Source organism: Equus quagga, chromosome 7 (genome assembly GCF_021613505.1).
Source record: "Equus quagga isolate Etosha38 chromosome 7, UCLA_HA_Equagga_1.0, whole genome shotgun sequence".
Classification (NCBI taxonomy): domain Eukaryota; kingdom Metazoa; phylum Chordata; class Mammalia; order Perissodactyla; family Equidae; genus Equus; species Equus quagga.
This window is the reverse complement of record NC_060273.1, coordinates 8,099,028-8,112,757: the sequence shown is the minus strand read 5'-3', so window position 1 is coordinate 8,112,757 and position 13,730 is coordinate 8,099,028. Positions and strand designations below refer to the sequence as shown.

Below are 13,730 nucleotides of genomic sequence, written 5' to 3'. Positions count from 1 at the left end.
ATTCCTGCCCCATTGGGGTTCTGAGCCCTGCCTGTGTGCCTACCACCAGCCTAGTCTCTATAATGGGGCCGAAAATCTCAATCCAACCAGTATGTGTTGTGCACTCAGCCAGGCCCTGCTGGGCACTGGGGAAGATTGCAAAACAAGACAGACATGGTTTCTGACCTCCTGGAGCTCATGGACCAGTGGAAGATGTGATTAAGTAGAAAGCAAGCACAAAGATGGTTTTTTGCTGTCCTGTGCTAATGCGGGCGCCCGTTTAACTCCTGACACAAGGCAGAACCACGGCTGACTTCTCCTCCTCCTCTTTCTCCTCCTTTCTCTGTCTCTCTCTCTCCAGTTTCAGCGACCTCACGACTATTCCCCGCCGTTTCGATTTGGCACGGTGCCCAACGGCAGTACCGAGAGGAACATTCGGAATAACTATCCCTACATGCATCAGTATATGACCAAATTTAACCAGAAGGGAGTAGAAGACGCCTTGGTCAGCTTGAAAACCGGGTAAGGATGGCGGTTTCTTTTTCTCGGCAGGACTGGTTATGCCAGCGCATAAACCTTGCAGAAAATGACTGCCTGCCTTGGCGCTTATCTTCCCCCCGCCTTTCTATTTTCTGGAGAGCCGCTGCAGGCAAGAGAGACCCCAGTTGAGGGCTGCTTTTGTTAATCTGATGAGCATCGGGCTTCCTTCTGAGTTGTGTTAAGGAAAAGCAAATCCAGGACTCTTTGAAATGCAAACAGAAGGGTTTCTTAAACTGATAAGGAAGTTGGTCCAACGCCATAGGATATTTTAGCCAAATAGAAAGATGTAAGGAGATTGAGAGCTTATTTAAAGTGGTGAAAACAAAATGGTCTAGATTTTTATCTGACTTTAGGTGGGAGTTTTGGGTTGTAGCTTTATGGGAAGATTAATAGTATAACCGATGAAGGAGAAAAGAAACGTGGAAAGAAAAGCAATGAGGACTCCATCTCTGTACAGGTGCAGCTAACATTCTTGTCCACCTGTTGGCACTGCGGAGTGTGGCCTGCGCGAAATCCCAGAAGCTGTAAAGAAAAGAGCACAGAGGGTAGGGGTGTAGGTTGTGGAGCTAGGGGTCTTCTCCTCGCCCTGCCGCTATTTGTTAAATGACCCTGGGCGGTTATTTAATCGTTTGCGGCCTCATATGTAAAACGGGAAGAGTAATAGGACCTAATTCATAGATTTTTGGGGAGGATTTAGAGCAAATTTCCTGGGAAGCATGTGGGACAAGGCCTGGCACACAGACAGGACTGAATTGCTAGTGTCGTTACTTGATGTAAAGGTTAAATTCTACGCTGTGGTTTCTTCAGAGTCAGGGAGGTCTGAAATGCATTGTTGAAAGGGTCCCGTTGCAAATGACTCTGTTTTCAAGGAAGGAGGTGTTTAATGAGGGAAGTTTGGCTTATCCAGAAAATTAACTTCCATGGAGCATCTCAGTGGTCGGGACTTCCTGACATGTGAAACGTGACTGCAGGGCATCCTCCCTGCGCCGCTGTCCCGGCCTCTTCCTCGTGGCTGCTCTGCCGGCTCATTGCCAAGGCCTTGCTGCTCCTTCGCGTTTGATGCGGCAGAGGAGGCCCCGTCGACACCATCAAGTCCAATCTCTGCGTGATTTCCCAGGACTCTGGCCGACAGCATCTTGTCCTCAGAGTCCCTTTGGAATCTCTTTGGTACCTCCGCAGGCGCTGGAACAGCATTTACTTACAAGTCAAAACCATTACTTATCAACTCATTCACACACTGCTCGTTCTGGCTTGGAATGGTTTTTTACAACTTTTTATTAAAGCATCACAAAAATGCAGAAAGTGTACAAATATTAAATATACTGCTTGATGACTTTGTACAAACTGGCCATCCAGGTCAATTAACAAGATGTCACCAATCCCCAGAAACCACCCCACCCTCCACATGCTCTTCCAATCACTATCTTCCACCGGCCATCCTCGCTTGTGAAGCCATGGATTCTTTTGGCCTGTTATTCTAATACATAAATGAAGTCATACCGTACGTTTTCTTTTATTGTTTGCCTTCTTTTGGCTCAAGATATTGTTTGCGAGATTGTCGCATGCCATTCCAGTTCTTTCGTTCCCATTGCTGTATAGAATTTCATCGTGTGGAGGTACCACCCTCTTCTAATCTTGATGAACATCTGGGTAGTATCCCTTTTGGGGCGATGATGAGTGATGCTTCTAAGGGCATTCTCACATGTCTTGTTGCACAAATGAGTACATTTCTCTTGGTGTATACCTAAGACTGGAATGGCTAAGCTATACAATGGATGTTCCATTTTAGTGGATACCAGCAAATTTTGATGACTTTCCAGCTCAGCCAGATTTTTGATGACTTTCCAGCTTAATCATGGTTATGGGTTTTTGTTTGTTTGTTTCCACTGTGGTCTTTTCAACAACAGATACCGTTGCTTTGGACAGACCATGAGCGCAAATGTGGATGACAATGGTTAGAAACGATGGCTGAAGGCTGGCTGTCCCCCTCTTCATCCATCAGTCACCCAGAGCACAAAATGGGTTGTTTCTTTCTCTTTCGATTTTTTTTTAATGCAAACAGAAAGGAATAGAGAAATGAAAACCTTCCCTGGCCATAAATTGCACAAATTGTTTTTTGGAAGCCATAAAATAATCATAACATTCATCTTAGCAAACTTGGGCAGATGGTGAGTTTACGCTGCACTCAACCTCCCATGTGGGGATGCTTCACAATGGTACATTAAACTCAGAAACTAGACCTAAAGGGGTGTGAGTCTTTTTTTTTAAAGAAATAATTCCACATACCCTTAGTGGTGAGGGCATGGCAGTGATCATACCTGGAGATTCCATTTCAGTGCGGTTAATGTTGGGGGAAACTGCTTCTGTGTTTAACAGCTCCCCAGTTAATTATTTAAATTCATTAAATTTTGATTAGATAGTACATTTACATGATTCAAAAATCAAAAAGTATTATATAAAAAGATAAACAGTGCAAAGCCTTCCTTCCACACTGTTCTTCATCTGCCTTGTAGCCCCATAGTAACCACATTTACTAGTTTCCTGTGTATCCTTCCAGATCTTTCTCTGTCAATGCATAAACAGGTACAAAGTTATTTTGTACAGATTCATAGTCATCCCTTGTGTGAATGTACCAGACGGTGTTGAGTCAGTCCCCTATTGATGGATATTTAGATTGCTTTCAGTCTTTTCCTATTGCAAATTCTGCAGTGAACATCCTTATGCACGTGTGTCACATGCAATGTAGAATGAATTGATTGAAATGCTGAGTCAAAGACTACAGATAATTGTGATTTTGACAGACATTGACAAATTTCCTTCCAAAGGAAATTCACTTTTACCCCCTCGATGTATGAGAATGCCTCTCTCCCCAAAGTCTGTGCCAACAACAGTGTGTCATCCATCTTCTCAGATTTTAAGATAAAAGATAAAACATGTGCTGGGTATATTTTAATTTGCACTTTACTTATCATCAGTAAATTTTTACCATATTTTCATTTGAAATTAAAAGCCATCTGCAATTTCTTGTTTGAAAACTTTCTTTTCTTTTTTCTACTGGTTTGCTGGTCTTTTTCTTAATGATGTATTAGAGAAATGAGCCCTTTATTTCTGGTGTGGTTACAAACGGTCTTCCCAGTTTTTTTTGTTTGTCTTTTGAGCTTAAGGATGATATTTTTTTCCATGTGGATTTTTATTTTTTGTAGTCAAATTTAATGATCTTTTTTTTTGGCTTCTAGACTTTGAGTCATAATTCAAAAGTCCTTCTCCACTCTGAGGTTACAAAATAATTTTCTCTTGTTTTCTTCTATTTTGGTTGCATTTTTAATATTTGGAATTTTTCTTGGTGCACAGCGTGCCATGTGATTCCAGCTCCTCAGATGATTACGAGAAACAAAATTTGAGAACCATCACCATAGAACTGCGCCAAGATCTGATAAACTCTGTGTTGACCACCTCTGCTCATCCTCCCACTGTGAGGCTTCTGTCTTTCAAGTGTCTACTTCACCACACTTAGTCTTTTTCTTCCCTCTTATATCTTGTTTCTTTGTCAACTTTTCATTATGAAATATGTTATTTTAAAATATGAAATGTATTACAAATTAATTTTACAAGTGTAAATTTCATGAGGGCATTGTCACATTGTTTAAGCAATAATAATAATAAAATGAACTCCTATGTACCCACCACCCGGCTTTAAAAAATAGTCATTCTCCTCCTTCACCATATAGCATCTCTAGAAGTTTCCTTCCCTTAGGAAGGTAAAGGGAAGTGCCCCATCTACTCCTGAATCGTTAAACCTCAGGACATTCCCTGTATGACCTCCAATGCCCTAAAATCCAACCAGCCTTGCCTTAGACCCAGAGCAGCTGCTGGGTCCTACCTCTCCCCCACAAGTCTCAGTGACATCGGCTGCTTAGTGAAGACGTGCGTACGCACCAGGGGCAGTGAAATGGGAAGGTTTCCTCAGGGGTCGTAATTTTCTGAGAGAGCCTGGAACACAAGAGGGGTTTTGGATTCTGGTTGAATGGGAGTCTCAACTTGGTTTGAGTCCGGGCTCCATCATTAGCTACCTGTGGCCTTGGACAAGTCATGTCGCCTCTCTGAGCCACAGTTTCCCCATCCATTCTTTGATCTCTGAAACAGTTCTGAGATTCTTTTATTTGTACTGAACACTCGAACACTTATTTAGAACTTTCCAAAATACAAAATCCAGACGAGCCACATATATAAACAGCTGTCAGTTTTGCAGAAAGGATTTAGAATAACTCTCCAAAGCTGGGTGTCTCCAAGCCTGGCCAATGGACCAGCCGTGCCTGAATCACATGGGTGCTCATTAAAATGCAAGTATCTGGGCCCCATGCAGGACCTTCTCTCTAGTGATGGAGCATGTAAATCTGCATTTAACGAGCACCCTCCTGTTCCAGGTGATTTTGATACATGCTAAAATTTGAGAACTGCTGTTCTAAAGGAGTTTGATAAGCACATTTTATGGAGACAGCATATAAAGAGTAGACCAACCAAATACTTATCTTTGGTATCCATAGTTGCTTTAAGAAGAGCTAGGCAGAGAGAAACTTGAAAGTAAGTTAAGTTTCATTGTTTATTGAAATCTATAATAAATGGAGACAAAGCATTCCAGGAATTATCAAGTAAATCGATGAGAAAATAAGATTTGACGTGCAAACATCGACAGAGATAGGATTTTTCAGGAATAGATCTGTCGTGACATGTGGGGCTCTCCTGAACCAATGGTGGATGAGCACTTTGTGACTTCAGGTTTCTAGATCGTTGTTTCTCAAATTGTAGCCTGAGTCGAATAAAAACGTGGATTCCTAAGCTTCGCCGAGCCCACAGAATCAGAAATTCTGGGGGCAAGGGCCTGGAAATCGGCACGCTTTAAGATGCTCTTCAGATGATTCGGAGGCACGCTAATCAAATTTTGAGAACATCTGCTCTAGAGGAGGAGACTGAAGCTGAAATGCGTGGAGACGGATTTAGCCTTACTAATGCTCAGTCATCAGAAGCCGATGTTCTCCAAGCAGTTTTGGCAAGTGGCAAACTGCAAGCATAGCATTTATGCCAGATTTAAATTCCACGATCAACATCCCTAGGACTCCAAAGAGCCTAATATTTCAAGACACAGTGGGATGCTTTGTGTTTTTTTTAAATTTTAACTGATTTTAATGTGGAATTATGTGTATAAAAATTTATGAAAAAGTCCCAATTTCCTTTAGAAACACCAATCTTTAGCCATCAGGCCACTCCAGTTCCCGATCTGATTTCATTTCCAACCCAGCGATGTCAGGACACAGACAAACGTCTTTTGGCTTCCTTTACGTTGAGTAGATGGACAGGAGAATTGGAAGGCAGGATTGACTTTTGACCAGTAAGCATTTTTCTGCACGGCTCAAATTGTCCTCAATGATGTGTCTGTAAAAATGAAGGAGGGAGTGGTCATATCGACCTGCAGGTGTCAGAACTGTCTTCATAGAAAAGGTGATCATTGAACCCCTATTCCAGCACATGGGCTCTCAGAGCCTGTGGGCTCAGGAATCTACATTTGTGTTAGCTCTTCTGGGTAGTCCATGGGCTTTGAGAGGTTAATTAGTTCAATACTGAGAGATGGCGTTCTGTCTGGCGTGGACAGAGCAAGGCAGAGGAAGGACATTTCAGGAGGAGGACAAGAATGAGCGGAGGTGTGGAGGAAGGTTTGGGCATGTTAAGTTGGAGAACATCATCATATTCCCATGTCATCCTTGCATTTATTGAGACCTAGCAATTTGTGAGATACAGCCTTGAGCATAATCTCATTCAGTCCTCGCAACACTCCTGTGAGCTGGGTACCATTATTCTCCTCTTTAAGAGACAAAGAACCTGAGGCTCCATGAGGTTAACTAATTACACAACAGGCTATTTAACTGACTACATTGTAAAATTATTAAGTGTAGGAGTTAGACTTGACTCCTCACTTGGCAATGCCAGCTAGGCAGTTGGCTATGTGACCTTAGAGCTGAGGGGAGAATTAGAGACTGAAGTTATATATTATATATAGACGTATATGCATATTTAATATGGTGTATAATAGACATATATTCTATAATATATACTTATTAAGTGACAATCTGAGAGTTGATAAGATCACAGCATCCTCATTTCCATCCTTAAAAGAAACTGGTCCAGGGATGTTGAAATCGCCAAGGCGAAGGATAACCAGGAAGGATAAGGATCCTCGTTGATGTTTAGTTGCTGTGCAGAGCAAAGTCTTCCAAGGATGCCATTTGTGGAGGTTTGATTAGCTATATTTTATCAGTGAAGCAGAATCAAACTCAGAGGGTTCCTTTCCAGCTGCTGAGTTTGAAAGCAGGCGTGGACACCTGGGTCCAGTGAGCTGGTCTCCTAAATGGAATAGCATTACAGCCACAGAAAATCAGATCGACAATGAGCTGGTTTCTGAGCTCCACCCCCACACTGCAAATAAAGCTCAAATATAATTGCTGCCACATCATAGAGTTAGGAATTTTTCCTTAATAAAACTCAGGAAAGCACAAATGTCTTTTTTTTTGTACTTGAAATTATTTCTGTTTAACTCTATTAAAATAACATGAAAGGATTTTTAAGGCCACTCATAAGGTGTTAAAAATAGAAAAAATGGAGGGGGTAAATTGGATAAAGTGTGTTCTCAATTCTGTAAACTCAGAGGTGGAAAGAGAAGGCAAGAGAGAAAGGAAGAAAGGAGACTACAATGAAATATATCAAAGTGTTATCAGAAATATGGCTAGGCAACTAGGATTATGGTCTTCTTTATATCCTTTTATATTTAACAAATTTTCTGCAATAAAAGTATTACGTATAATAATCAGAAAAAAGTTTCTTCTGAACATAATGCTTCATTTCTTCCTGCATTTCTGGCATTTTTTCACATGTTTATGCAATTTACACACGTTGAATTGGTGTATGTGCAAATCCGTGTTTTGCTTTTCTTGTTAAATCTGTACGCTTTTGTCGGGGGCAGTTTTCGCATTTAGTGACCAGGTGATTTTTCATTGAGCTAGAGGAATATTAATTAATTTAACTTTTACTGCTCTGCATTTTCATCCTACTGTGACTGCCATGGGAGGCCCCTACTAGAAACAGTTATTTTGGAAAGCTTGCCCCATATCCTTATTTTAGACCAATTTGTTGAGGTGATCCTACATCATCTCCCAGACTTCTGTGCCGTGAACAGTATTGTTTTTCTTCTCTTTAAGGCATGCTTCTATCTTGCAAACAACTCCTTTCCTGAAACTACTCGTAGTTTTCTTTTTGCTTGGACTACTACACAATTCCGAGCTTAATTTATGATCCTCTGTTAGCGATTGCCGAGAGCTTATGACCCGAATAGCTCCTTCCTGACTTTGCATAAGGCCTTAGCTCCTATTCCACCTCTGAGTTCACTTAACTCAAATTGCTTTGTCCATATGTTTTCACCTTATTCTATTGCAATTTGAATAAACTACCTGAATTGTTTAGGGAAGGAAGCGAGGCATTTCTAACTAATGTATAACATTTATTGGCTTATATGCCAGGTAGTGTTCCGAATGTCTTGCCTGCATTATCTTATTTAAACCTCATAACAACCCTAGCAGACAGTGGCTATCGTGATTTCCTCTTACAATCGAGGAAATAGGCATAGAGAGATTAAATAGCTTGTCTGGGGGTCACACTTGCCCTGGATGGCATGCTTTGAGTCACAACCTAAAGTAAAAAATATGAACGTTCTCGTAACCTTGTACAGTTAGCTTGTTTCTAATTGCCCACTTTTATACAAAACCCAGAACCGATTTTGTTCATACTTTAAAATATCTTTTTCCTTTGAAAGCCTTGCTACTGCTTTAAAAGGGAGCAATATTTCTCCTTCCCTTGAGATGGGGGAAAGAAATGAACTCACAGGGGAAAACAAATGAGAAAAAGGATGTATTCCTTATCCTAGACACATGCGGTGAAGAGATTCCTCCTGGGGAGAATGAAGAAGCAGGAGCTCCCTGGCAGGTTCCATCTCCTTAGGGACCATCTCTTCTTATTGACTGTAGAACTCACATGAGGACTTCAAATATGTGATCCCTTTGCATCCTGATTCAACTCTGCCAAAGGGTGTATTCTCTTCATTTTACAGAAGAGGAAACTGAGGCTCAGGGAGCAGAGCAACTTGTCCAAAGGTTAAGTGAGTGGCAGAGCCGGGATACAGACTCAACCCAACATCCCTTTCTGCCCATCATGTGCTGGCTCTCTTCTTGTCCTGACGAGCGAATGGTCCTGGGAAGGGCTGCATCTCTTTGTTACGAGGTAGTGGGGTTTAGAACCAGGCAGGTGGATGCTCTTGGCCATCAGCAGCTCAGATTTGGAAAATCTCAGTAGTGTGCTTCCCTTCTCGCCACTGAGAAAATGTCTAAGGGTGCCCACTGGCCTCGGTGCTAAAATGGGGACGGTGTTAAAGCATCAGCCCCATGGGTCCTCTTGCCAGTGTCTTGCTCTGGCAGCCACAGGGAGGAGTGAGTTTTCCTGGTGCCGGGCTAGCTCCGCCATGGGAGCCTCTGGCACAGGTTGGGGGACACCCTTCATACCCTGTGGCAAGTACTTGGGGCCAGCCCTTAACAGCTGCTCCTGCCCTGGCAATTCAAGCTCCTTCCACTGAGAGAAGTGCAGGTGGAGGAGTAATGGGGACTCAGGTACCACCCTCAGGTTTCCCACTGTAGTAGTTTCTTCAGGCTGCCCTAACAAATTACCACAAACTTGGAAGCTCAAAACAACAAAAATTTATTCTCTCTCCGTGCTGGAGGTCAGAAGTCTGAGATCAAGGCATCCACAGGGTCCCTCTGAAGGCTCTGGGGGAGGATCCTTCCTGCCTCTTCCAGCTTCTGGGGGGTCCAGGCATTCCTCGGCTTGTGGCCACATCACTCCAGTCTCTGCCTCCATCTCCATATGGGCTTCTCCCCTCTGTGTCTCCTCTTCTTAGGGATTCTTCTTCGAAGTCATTGGATTTAGGGCCCACCTAAATCCAGGAAGATTTGTCTGCAAAGACTCAATTTCCAAATAAGTCACATTCTGAGGTTCCAGGCAGGCATGAATTTGGGGGGGGGGGGTCACTATTCAACCCACTACACTCACCTAGGTTACAGCATGGATTTCCCAACACCGTCTTCTGACAGGTGTCCAATGTCAGCACTGCCAGAGAAGGCTCTCTTCTCGTGTCTAGGGGCTGGGGGGTGGGAAAGAGTCCTCACTGCTTGGCGCTCCATCTGATTATGTGCTGCAGGAGTGATGCTGTATCCCAGCCGGATGCTCAGTGCACATGTATGCACTACGGATGCTTGCATGTGACCCTCCACCGTCGGGAGACGTGACTGTTATCCTAGCTGATTCCTGTGCTTTCTCCATCCTGGCCTACCAGTCTCAGTGTTCAGTGCCAGGCGCTGGTATAAGCACTTTACCTATAATTCCTCATTTAATCTTCACGGCTGCCCTGCGACCTTGGCACGTCTATCATCTCTGTGGTATACATGGAGAAACTGCCCTGCAGAGAGGTTAAGTGCTTGCCCAGGCAATTGCTGGTAAGCTTCAGAGCTGGAATTGGAGCTGGCCCCAGCATCTACGCCCTTAACTGCTATTGTGTATTGCTTCTCATTGAAAAATATATTCTCATGGTAAAAGATCAAAAATACAGATAAGTGAGCATCCACCCGACCATGTCCCAATCCCAGCCACCCCTCGAACTAGGTAAGCACTGTTATCTGTTTGCTATACGGGCCATTTCTCCTAGACTTTGTTATATGCTTTTGCATATATTTATATGTCCACACATAATTATAAAATTTCATTTTGTGGGATGCTATCGAACTATGCAGCGTGTCACAGTTGGATTTTCAATTAATAATATGTTTTGAGGAGCTTTCCATGTCTGTAGGTGTCTTTTGCCTTCGTTCTCTTTGACGGCTGGAAACAACTCGATCTGCATACATCACAGTTTATTAACCATTTCCCTCCAGGGGATATTAGTCATGGGCTGTGTGATGAGTCCTCTGTGCACTTCTGAAGTAGTTCTCTAGGAATGATAGCCAGAAGTAGAATTTCTGGGTCAAAGTAGTCATACTTTCTCGAAAACTGTAGTCATATTCAGCCAATTGATTGATTGACTTATTTATTTTCTGAGTTGCCTTTGGGTGCAAAAGATGGACTTTGGAGTCCATGGCTTCACATCCTGGCTCTGATAATTACCAGCTGTGTACCTTTCACAAGTTAAATAACCTCTCTGAGCCTGTTACCCTCATCTTTAAGATCCTGTCTTCCAGAATTCCTTTGAGAATTAAATGAATTGCCTTAGAGAAAGTACCTGGCACTGTATCTGACACATAATAGGGTTTTCTCAAACATTGATTCTTTTCCCATTCTCTCTTTCATTTTCATGTTTTCCGGCCTTTGAGTTTCCCTGTCTTTCACTCCTGATATGTGACAAGTTCAGCAGCATCATGATCACTACCAGCAGTATGACGTGATGCTCATAAGCTAAGCATCCTACATGGCAATTCTCTCTCTGCTAAGGTCCAGCTGTGGGGCCTTGCACAAGTTAATTAACCTCTTAGACCCCCATTTTCCCTTTTACAAAATGTTGCTAACTTTGGTTCCTGCACTTAGGAGTACATCGTAAGGGTTAATTGAGATGTGCAGGCAAAGAGCACAGTGTCGGGCACATAGTAAACACTCAGGAAAAGTCCAAACAAAGGACACAGTTTTGAGCATTCTTTGTAATGTGCGATGCACCACAGTAGAATGGTTAGCTCTGATCCCAACCCTTGAAGAGTATATTCTAAGGAATTCTAAAAGATTTACATTCCAGAAGGAATCGATACTCGTCCTGTGTCAGAGGATGAGTTGTAGCATGAAGAAAGAGTAGCATTTGCATCGTGCTGTGTAGGTCACCAGGCAAATCTATAGCCGTTACTTCGTCCAGCCAGCATCCAACCACGTGGGGGAGATTGTTTTCCTCTGGTTCAATGGGGAAATCGAGGCTTAGAGAATTGCGTAGACTTGCCCAACGTCCCATGTGTTGTTCCTTTGACCCTACATCCCACCAGAGGACTTGCCCTCAGATTTGGGAAGCCCCCAGTGGTGCCCCGAAGGCACATTGCTTTGGCAATAGTCCACTGGTCTGGAATCGCTGACTCTGAGGAAGGCCTGGGCCTCAGTTTCCTCATCTGAAAACTTAAAAGGCTGCGTTGCATGATCTGTCAACTCCTTAGACATGGTTAATTTGGGTCTAATGTTAAATTTAACAGAAACAAAGCAGAATTTGCTGTAACTCTTTCCTGTTTTTGAGGTTGTTAGTCAATAGGAAAAGTGTGTGCACCCCATCTCTGCATCTCTGGGGTTTGCTCCTTTTCTCTCTGTCTCTGTCCCTGTCTCTCGCCCTCCCTCCCTTTTCATCTCTTAGTCTCCCCCTATAAGTTTATCTCCCTCTTTTTATTCCCTCCCTTTCTGTGTCTTACTGGCTCTGCCTCCCTCTCTGTCTCTTTTCCTCACTCGCTCCTTCTTGTTCTTTCCCTTTTCTCTCTTTCTTCCCCTCTCACTGTCTTCCTGTTCTACTTGGTGCTGCTTCCATCTGTATCTTTCCCTCCCTCTTTCTCTCCCTTCCTCGTTTTCTCCCTCCTTCTCTGCGTCTCTGTCTTACAAAGTTACTCAGAATTTTCTCAGTTAAAAAATAAATGTTAACTGCCAGTCTTTTCACCCAGTTCACAGTGAATATTACTGGTAGAAATAATCAACACAAATTCAATGGACAAGAGCTCAAGCACACAGGGTGAAATTTGTTATAGTCCAAACACTGATCAATGAATCAAATCCTTATAAAATTTAAACACAAAAGAATTGATCCCAGGGAAAATAGTTTCCAAGAAAATTGGAAACAATTTAACTATGCTATGCAAGACATCGATCTAGGAATTAAATTAGCTGAATAGAGTTTGCTCTGAAAAATGCTTCCTTAGTGAAAAAGCATCAATGTCGGTATAATTCTGGTTTTAAAGTTTGTATTCACAAACTCAGTCAAAATGTGATTCTAGGGGCTGGCTGAGTGGCACAGCGGTTAAGTGCACATGTTCCGCTTCGGCAGCCCGCGGTTTACCGGTTCGGATCCTGGGTGCAGACATGGCACCGCTTGACAAGCCATGCTGTGGCAGGCATCCCACATATAAAGTAGAGGAAGATGGGCACGGATGTTAGCTCAGGGCCAGTCTTCCTCAGCGAAAAGAGGAGGATTGGCAGCAGATGTTAGCTCAGGGCTAATCTTCCTCAAAAAAAATAAAAAAGTGATTCTAGGCCATGTTCCTAAAACCAGTTCTGGACCATCCTGTGCTGATGGTGGGTAAAATGTCTGTGCATGTTGAGTGTCTCTGCCCCAGCAGGCACTTTCAAAGGTTGTCATGCCTCAGCGGCTCTACTTCTTGGGCCCATAAATGCCCTTCCCCATCAATAGCCCTGTGTCTGGGTGCATCTTGATGATCCTTGCCACCATTGCCTCTTTGCATGATGACATTGTAGGGGAGGAAGAAATTTTCCTCTACCTTCTAGCTTCTTCTGGCTGGTCTAAGAATTAAATTGACGTGAGACAGATTAACAGGAGAAAATCAAATAAAGTTTAGTAACATGGAAGAAACCCAAGAAAACTCAATAACTTGCCAAAATGGCCAAAGCCACCACCTTAAATACCATCTTCCGCTATAGACAAAGGGGGATGTTGGAGGTAGTGGTTTCAGACTTCAAAGGGAGGAAGGCAACTTACATGGAGAAGGAAAAGCAAATGTTTGGTAAACAAATGTTTGCCCTCCCCTGCAGAGACAGTGAGACGTGGAGAGGACTTGATCAAATGGGCCTTGCCAGGTTCCTCCCTATCTGCCGCACCTGGTTCATATTATACTCTAGTTGTCTGTGGTGAGAGGTCCTTCCTGGGACAGGCCTTCTATCTTAAATTCTTTTAGGCAGTTAGGGGGAAGGTCAAAGTTTCTTCTTGAGTCTTTTGTTCTTAAAAATAATCAAGCCAGGGGCCTGGCCCCATGGCCGAGTGGTTAAGTTCACACACTCCACTGCAGGCGGCCCAGTGTTTTGTTGGTTCGTATCCTGGGCACGGACATGGCACTGCTCATCAGACCACACTGAGGCAGCGTCCCACATGCCACAACTAG

The 13,730-nt window shown here is 43.2% G+C and overlaps 1 protein-coding gene across 1 annotated transcript in view; it reads left to right on the top strand.

Moving 5' to 3' along the window:
* The window catches only part of GRIN2A (glutamate ionotropic receptor NMDA type subunit 2A), a 359,148-nt gene that overhangs the window by 306,103 nt on the left and 39,315 nt on the right, over nucleotides 1-13,730 (top strand). Inside the window, exon 10 of the mRNA XM_046668114.1 lies at nucleotides 341-501. Coding sequence (XP_046524070.1) covers nucleotides 341-501 — 161 coding nt within the window. The remainder of the gene's footprint in view (nucleotides 1-340; nucleotides 502-13,730) is intronic.